We start from the raw sequence: 8,622 nt of genomic DNA on the forward strand, positions 1-8,622 counted from the left end.
GAAGCTTGACGGTATTTTCCACTAAATGTATCCCAAATCTGTCTTTCCTTCAGAGCAGGCCCTCATCGTGTGGCGTTTTTCAGTCCGCCTCATTGAACCAAAGTGAGCGCTTTTGGAGCTCAGATGCAGGTCATGTTTTCTTGCGCGCTTGGCGCAGAGGCACGCAAACACGACACGGCCCGGCCCACGAGCAGTGCGAGGAAACCCACGTGAAGGGCGCCCCGTCATTATTGACTTCAGCGTGTTGCTAAAATGCCTTTCCTGCTTGTCGTGCGTCCTTGTGAGCTTCGCACTTGATGAAGGGTCATTGTTACGCTCATATGACGAACTAGTGAGAATGCAGCAGTTAGGCCATGTTCATCCCGCATCGCTCTTGAGCGCGTACTCTTGCTGCGCTCCTGAGTTAGCACGCGCGAGGCCAACGGAAAGAGGAGGCCAATTTTGTGTTGTGAAGTACTCATGTTGAGTTGCGTATCACTGAAAGGCGAACAATATAAAGAGACAGACAATGGTGTGATTTGGTCTGATGGGTGGCCAGTCTTATCAATACAACGTGGGTCACATGGGCCCGCTAGCTGTACGCCACAAATGCGTCAATGTTGGCGTGCGAGAGTCCTGCGCATTTTCCGGCTGAGCAGTATCGACGGAGGACAGAAAAGGCCAAAATGGGCAAGTTTCGTCGTGGGGAAAAAAAACACGGAAATTTGGGAGCGAGCATGGTTTTAGTCAGTCAAGAAATATTGAAGAGGAAAACATCTTTTAATGTGGAACTTTGTGAAATTTGACAGTGAAAAACGTAGAAAACAGTTTGCGGTTCCAAAGAATCAAGCAGGGGGACGAGTGCAGAGTCACTTGCGAAGGAGCAATTTCAATGTGCCATCGTAGCGGGGGAAAGGAACAAGTTGCCACGAGCTGAACGTGGCAAATGTTTTTGGCTTGCGTGCGTGCGTGCGTGCGTGACTCCTTGATGACGCAAAGGGGCATTTTGGGGGTGAACAATGTGCAGGTGCGCCAAAGGTCAAAATATTTGCACCTTTCCGAAACGGGCGGACGGACGGACGGACGGGAAACGCGCTCCTTTTTGTCCAAGTTGCCAGGGGGCGCAAGCGAGTGACCTTTGGCCACACTGCGGCAGTTCATTGGTTCCCAAAGCATAAGCGGGAGGCGGGCCTGAAAATCTGGGCCGGCGACCAGTCCGGGCGGGACTAACCGATGAGTGACCGCGTGTGACGTGACAAACGTTTGAGTGAACCTGTCGGCGTTGTTGGCATGGCAACGGGACCAGCAGGGAGCCAGGTCACCGCCGCCGTCCAGCCACGGACGGAAAAGGAAACGAGGATGAGGAGGACCAAGGCGCGCTCGGCGTCCTTCCCTCGCCCCGAGGCGGCGGCGCGCCGACCTCGCCGCTGGCCCCGCTCACAAACACGGCGGGCGAGCGAGCGGGAGGCGGCGGAGAGGCGGGGGCGGTCCGCCGAGGGGTCCGCGAGCCCAGTTTGCGCAGCGCCACGGGAACCTCCTCCAGCGACTCGGCCGAGTCGGAGTGGTACTCGGCGGGAGGGGCGGCGGCCCGGACGGGCGGCGGGTGGGGGCGGACGCGCCCCGCGGGGGGCGGACCCGGCAGCCACGCGCCGACCCGCTCCGACGAACAACGAGCGTCTGGACCGCCGTCTGACACCATCGCGCTGGCTCCACCCGTCGTCGTCGTCGTCGTCGTCGTCGTCGTCGTCGCCGCCGCCGCCGTCTTCTTCTTCTTCTTTTTTGTCGCCGTTTTCTGGGAAAAGGCCAACACACGCACGCACACGACGCTGTCAACTCTCGAGTGCGTGTCTTCTGTTGATTATGTTTTGTTTTCATATTTGCTGACGATTTCAATGTTGGTAGTTTTTGTCACAACTTACTGAAATATGATTTGGAGATGCAATTCAACAACTAATCGAGTATCCAAGCAATCGACCATTAATTGCGATTATCGATTTGGATGTCATTTGTAATAGAAAACTGTCCCAATATGTGGAATATGCTCCGTTTTGTGTCGTTCAACTTTGCGTTGAATCCTAACAAGCCACCTGCTTTTGACTTTTTCTCCCACGCTCCGTGCCAAAGCAGCGAGTGAAAGGCAATGACGTCCGTCTGAAAAACAAGCCGGAGCTATTTGAGCACCTCATTTCAAAAAAGAAATCATTTTAAAGCCCAACGAACGCACATCCAAGTGGCCCGTTTTTGAAGCAAGCCGGAGCGACTTCCTTACTCAGGCCACGGTGTCAAGAAGAATGTTGTTCTTCATCTGTTTCGCCTGGCTAACTAAATAAAAGCTGGCCGGTGGAGCTGGCCAAACGGTTGCCGGGGTGCTGAGGTGACCTCGCTCGCTTGCGCTCATAGCCCAAAATCAGCCAAAAATGTCCTTCCGTTGACATCGACGTGGGGATTCTCGCAACACGAATAACAGCTGGTCATTCTTTATTAAGTGAAATGTTGTTCTTTAACCAAGCAAAGGTAGACATTTTTTATGTTTATCCAAATTATTTGATAGAATTTTCAGTCGCATTTGCAAACACCAAAATATTCTTCCATAGCTGCGGCCCTAGTTGAAATCTTGTCCTGGTCCTGAATAATAGTTTGGAAACTTTAAACATGTTTTTTAAAAATGCGATTCATCGAGAAAATCGCTGATTCAAGTGATTGTTAGTTGCGGCCCTAATATACTCTCCAAAGCATTGTACGCTGAACTCATTCGGTGCCAGCCATTTTCAGACGCTCCTTTACCCTACCATGTGAAAAAAAGAACCATTTAAATGAAACAAAGTCCCGGCACTGAATTAATACAAATATTGTTCAAAAGTTGTAAGTACTTGAGTAGGACAGGTAGAACGTGTGCGTGTGTGTGTAGGCTCACCTGCGCGTACGTGTGCTCTGCCGTGTTGTGCTGCGTGGAGACTGCGGGTGGGGCTTCGAGCTCTACAACCGGGCTAGCCACACCCCTCACACTGCCATTGGCCACCAACCTTCCAACGCGCGCGCGCACACACACACACACACACACACACACACGCACACACACACACACACACAGTTGCTTGATGAACAAGATGGCGTTGATGGAGCGCTTACGTGTCAGGGTGGGGCATGAGGAAGTCTTACTGCGCACGCCCTCCGTCCGGCGGAGGCTCCGTGTAGCCCGGCGGTCCCGAGGCGTCCGCTTCCTGACAACGACAGGGCCATCGTCGTCGTCGTCATCGTCATCGTCATCATCATCATCATCATCATCATCATCATCATCGATGACGTCACGCGAGCGAGCCCGGCAACGCAACTGAAGTGAAATGCGGCGCGTCACCTTCAAGCGGACAGCCGTCGTTTGTCTTCCGTCCTGACGGTGGCGCTGACGCACGATGTACTCGTACGTGCTCAACCTGTTCCACACTCAAGTACGCACGCGCATTCGTCATACAAGTCCCGTTTGGCGGGCCAAACACGTTTCTTCCTTCCGGATAGCGCCGCGCAGCGTTCGGAAGGCGAGAGAGACTTACTGAGGTACAAGTGGAAGAGCAGCAGGTGGCAGAGCAGCACGCAGGCGAGCAGCGCCAGCGCGCCGGTGACGGCGGCCAGCGCGGGAACGGCGGCGGAAGGCGCCGGCGGCAGGAACGGGAACCACGACGCCGTCCGGTTAGGCGCTGAGCGGGGAGAGGCGCGCTGAGCGGGCGGTGCCAGCGGTTACCCTGGCGACGCGACAACTCACCCCGCGAGTGTTCGTCGGCGCGCAGGCCGCCGGGCTCCAAGAAGAAGTCGATCAGCACGTAGGAGGAAACGGCCAGGAGGACGCACACGCCCAAGACGGCCGACGCCACGCTGTACAGGAACAACCTGCGTGCGCGTGTTACACACGTGGACGGGTTTGCGCACGCGCACACACACACACACGTGGAACACGCTCATTACGCACCGCCGCTGTCAAAATGAAGGGGCAACTAATTGATTCATCGACAAATATCGAGTAATATCCTATGCGGTGATTGTTGAGGTTCACTTTGTCCAATCGCTCTGATTTGAGCCTCTCAACAGGAAGGGGATGTTCGGGTCCTTCCGGAAAGCCGAGTGATTTTCGGCCTAAGTGTCATTTAGGGGGTGGGGTCAAACAAGTTGACCTCCGGGCTGTCCAAATGACGGCCGCCCACGTCATTGACTCAAAGCAATGAGAAATGGTTTTTCGATGAACTTTTCCAGGAGCTGCAAAATGCATTTTCAATTCTCTAAACGTTAGCAGGTTTTTGATGACCGTCTGAACCCTGCAAACTTTCTCTCTCACACACACGCGACAAGGACAAAGGAAGCGGAAGACGGCAACCGACTTGTAATTTCTGCTTCCCACGCAGTTGTTGAGCCATCGACAGTGATGATCAAAGTTGGCGACGCATTTGTTACACGCGCTGCAGTGCTTGGACTTGGGTCCTCTGCAACACACACACACACACACACACACACAATTAGCGCAGGCGCCAGGGTATGTTTGACAAGTGCAGTACCGGCAGACATCTGAGGGGGGAGCAGTGAGTCAAATCAAGAGGCGCCCGAAGAATTGAATGCCAATCGCATGTCAACGTGAGCATTCGAAACGGAATTCAATGGCAAGAGAACAAGTCAAAGCCGAGTCCAATCTCAAGCCAAAGAATCAAAATCGAATCGCAAACCAAATCGTCTTATCCGGAATCCAGTTGGAAGGCGTCGCAATGCAAAGTCAACCGAAGTTCCACTTCAAGAATACAAATCCGACGGAATCGCAACCTAAAGAATCCCAATGGAACGGAGTCACAAAGGAGCCGAATCAAATCAACTCTCAACCTTAAAAGGGAAAGTCGACCCAAACAGTCCCCCCCCCCCCGAGAATATGTTGAAAGACTGCATTCTGACGAATGTTGCATTTGTGCAATACGAGTTCATTGGGCGGCGACTCACACGTCCACCTGGCAGAGGTAGCAGTGGCAGTTCTCGATGACGTGGGCGCGTTTGGAGCGGTCCAAGACGGGAAGCGGCCCTCTGGGGCTCTTGGCTCGGACGTTGCGGTCGGCCGGGTCCACGCTGACCGCCATGACGTGAGTGCACAGGTGGCACGCAAACATCACGCCGGTGCACTGAGCGCCGTCGCATCGGGAAGCTTCACGCAGCTTTGACGCACGCACGCACGCGCGCACGGCGGCAAGGATACGATGTAGCCGGCGGGCGTCCAGTGGGCGGGCAGCAGCGGCACCAGGACGCCCAGGCCCACCACGGCAAAGTAGGCGTAGAGGAGCCAGGCCAGCATCTGGAAGGGATGAGGAGGCCAAGTCCAGCCGTTGGTCCGCGAGCACGCCGACGCGCCGCCGCCGTCGCCGGCCGGCCGCCCCTCGTCCTCGTCCTCGCCCGGCGCCGTGCGCTTGGCGCACGCCTCCATCCTGCGGAGCGCAGCGGCTCAACGTTACACACGCACTGACGCACGGGGCGGACCGCCATTTCACACTCAGGTCAAATGGATTTCCCACGGTTGACAAATGTGAACGTACGACGTGGCCCGATCTTAGCCCCCAGGAGGGAGGGCCGGCCTCCTGGCAAACAGTCAAAAAGCCCATCTGGGCGCAACGAAAAGAGAAACCTCGAGAAGGGAGCGCAGATGGGGCAAGCCCCCTTCCGGGCGGGCGGCATTGGACGCAGCTTAGGATGCGGAATATATGATATGAAAGTCAATCGAGTGAAGCGCTGCAGGAAGAGCGCTCGGCCGAAGCGGGTCCCGGTCGGCCCGCTTGCTCGACGCAGACGCCTCCGGAGCGGCGCCTCATCCTTGCGACCGCCGTCCGCCGAATTTGCGCGACTGCGCCGTGCGTCACTTGAGCGAAGCGAAAAAAACGCCGCCGCATTAACCGGCAAGAGCGCCAGCGCTTGACGACGTGATGGCGTGAAGCCGGACTTGCTCAAAAAACATTCCTATGAATTGTTGGCATCTCAAATGCTCCTTTTTACATACAATTTGAGTTACGTGCGAGATGCTGGTGGAAAACGTTGCTTAGTTTGCCAAATATCGAAATAGTCTTGTAGCGTTTCTTCTGGCGCCATCGGAAAACGCCCCACCGTGACCGAAGGCGGAAGCTGTCGCGCATGTCGGCGCATCCGTCCCATCGCAAATCGCCACGGCCCAAAAACTGGTCCGCAATTGAATCCGCTTTGCGGTGATGGTTTTCATTCATTTCTTCCGCGCGGCAATGACGTGACGTCATCTTTCGCGGACGTCTCCACAAAATGAGGCGCTCAAAAAGCCTCGCCTCATTTCCCCAAAGATTTCAACTTCCTCCCACATCAGCTCCTCCGGAGACACGAGATGGACCAAATTTCCTTCCGCGGACATTGCGAGTGACGTCGTCGCTCCTTCCGTGCGTTCGGCCGACATTGGCGACCTGTGGCCACGCGGCAGCAGACCGAGGTCACATTCAACAAGTCGCATACCTGCCAACTTGGACGCTTTATATATATATATATATATTTTTTTTTTAATGGAGTTGTACTTTGTTGCCAGCGCCATTTCCAAAGTGTCGTCTGCTCACTCATTCTCATTCTCATTCTCATACCTCGCGATATTCTCGCGTGACCTTGATTCCATCCGCTGAAGCTGATTTCCAATCACGAGACAGCAGCCATTGGCAAAGAACGTGTACGGTGAGACGCGGATATGTACGGGCATACGACAACTTTTGTAAGACTTAGTACCCTAGTTGACGCGTACCAAGTCACGCCCACAGACAAGGGGCATCATGACTTGCAGTCGCGACGTGGCCAAAGACGGACGACGGACACACTCGCAGCAAAGCAATGAAAGAGCCGCAAGTATTTCCAAGCATGCCGGGAAGTGCGCGGCCTCACCGTCGCTTCAACATGAAAGACTTGAAGACTCGCTAATAGTCAACTTGTGACTTGAACTTGTCTTCAGCTAAGATCCCTGCGCTTTGACTCAAGGAGCCCCTCAACGTGCCAACCTTGGATTTTGGTGGAAAACGCTTATTGGCGATACGTATCCCCACGTACTCCAAATATTTGGGGGGATTTTTACACCCCCCGCCCCAACATGAACTATAAGGGGCATCATTTACTCTGGACTTTTCGCCTCCTGAAATTCCTTGCTGCCCCTCGAGACGTCCGACCAATGCCCAGCGCGCTTGGGGGTCGCGCTTGAGTTCGAGGTTGAGGTTGAGGTTGAGGTTAGGGTTTGGGTTTGGCATTTTGGGAGAACGGGCTGGCAAATCGGCCTCCGGTAGGACGCTTGGCACGGGTAGGGCCATTTGCTCTGCTGGGGCTCAACAACATCTGCGGCTACGCTGACATTCTTGCTCCAAGTCTTCATCTACACACGTTGTACGTTATGCTCGGTTGAAATGTGATATTTCTTTGAGGAAGAGTTCTTGGATCGTACCGGAAATATGGCACCCCAAAACATCCTGGGTGGGGAAAAAAAAGAAGCGACCCAACACAGATAAGACGAACCGCTTCGTCCATTACTGAATGCCAATAGTGCAGACGAGTAGTGCGTCGGAAAGCCTCCTTCGAACACGCAGGCCAAAATGTCATTTGAACGACCGCGCGCTCACCTTTTAACACAGGCGAGCGGGACTCGTCTGGCGGATGGCGCTTGCGCGCCTCATCATCAGAGCCCGAGCTCGTCCGCCGTCCGCCGGCCGTCGGGGGCTCTCAGTCCGATCCAACCCGAAAGCGACACAGCTCGTCTCGGGCCTTCCAAGCGGTGGGAACGTTAGCTCACGTCCATGCGGGCGGACGGCAAGGGCGAGCGGCAGAGGAGTCCACGGATGTTCCGCGCGCAGGGATGAGCGTCAACCGGCCAGCCTGCGAGGCGAATCTCGGCTAGAAAGGCGAGCTGATCCTGCGGTGGCCGCCATCTTGAAGCGGGACTCCCGCCCGCCCGCGGACACCGAAGCGCTCAGCCCCGCCCGCCCGCCCGCGGACGCCGAAGCGCTCAGCCCCGCCCGCCCGCGGACGCCGAAGCGCTCAGCCCCGCCCGCCCGCGGGCGCCGAAGCGCTCAGCCCCGCCCGCCCGCGGACGCCGAAGCGCTCAGCCCCGCCCGCCCGCTGCGCCGCTGGCGAGAATGCCATTGGAGCTCCGGGCGGGACGCGCCCCCCGTGCAATCTGATTGGCTCCGGCGAACGCGCTGCGCCAATAGTATTGACGGCTGCACCCGGCCAGCGAGAAGCTGCTCGTCGTTTCTGTGGCAACGCGCCGGGCGCTCCCCATTGGCCACTTTAGTCCTTGTCCCGCCCACAAACTCGAGTGACGTCCTCACGTGATGAGACGCTGTGGCCAGAAGGGGGGGCCCGCCGCCAACACGCAGTCAGAATTGGGACAATTGGCGAATTACCAAAATGAGAATTCAATCCATCGCACTCTGAATGTGTCGTGCTTTGAATTCATTTGATACAAACCTATAGAAATACACTTTAAAAAAGTTACTTGATCGACAACAGTGTCTGAAGTAAATAATGGAAATCTTTGAATATAACTAAATGAATAAAAGTCCAATTAATGTGATATTGCCATTGAATAATTGAGTTATAAATGAATATTACCATTAAATGATAAAAGGCATTACATGA

General features: G+C 55.2%; 1 protein-coding gene across 1 annotated transcript; it reads right to left on the reverse strand.

The window, feature by feature from the left end:
- Positions 1–740: 740 nt before the first annotated feature.
- On the reverse strand, positions 741–7,452 carry zdhhc1 (zDHHC palmitoyltransferase 1). Its single transcript, XM_086024912.1, has 10 exons — positions 7,430–7,452; positions 5,201–5,426; positions 4,951–5,126; positions 4,347–4,448; positions 3,737–3,861; positions 3,528–3,671; positions 3,335–3,420; positions 3,139–3,200; positions 2,893–3,002; positions 741–1,782 (listed from the first exon to the last, which is right to left on the reverse strand). The coding sequence occupies exons 2-10, from the start codon at positions 5,423–5,425 to the stop codon at positions 1,298–1,300; spliced, it is 1,515 nt and encodes a 504-aa protein (XP_085881038.1). The 5' UTR covers position 5,426; positions 7,430–7,452; the 3' UTR covers positions 741–1,297.
- Between the last annotated feature and the right edge of the window lie 1,170 nt (positions 7,453–8,622).

The sequence above is a fragment of the Filicampus tigris genome, chromosome 3, assembly GCF_054856515.1.
Source record: "Filicampus tigris isolate MCC_2025a chromosome 3, RoL_Ftig_1.0, whole genome shotgun sequence".
NCBI lineage: Eukaryota > Metazoa > Chordata > Actinopteri > Syngnathiformes > Syngnathidae > Filicampus > Filicampus tigris.

Excerpts from the sequence above, each read along its gene's own strand:
- zdhhc1 (XM_086024912.1), bottom strand. The coding sequence starts at position 5,425 with ATGGAGGCGTGCGCCAAGCGCACGGCGCCGGGCGAGGACGAGGACGAG. Across the intron at positions 3,862-4,346 it reads GTGGGAAGCAGAAATTACAA|GTTGTTCCTGTACAGCGTGG; the intron begins GTCGGTTGCCGT and ends ACGCGCACGCAG. Across the intron at positions 3,201-3,334 it reads CGACGGCTGTCCGCTTGAAG|GAAGCGGACGCCTCGGGACC; the intron begins GTGACGCGCCGC and ends TGTCGTTGTCAG.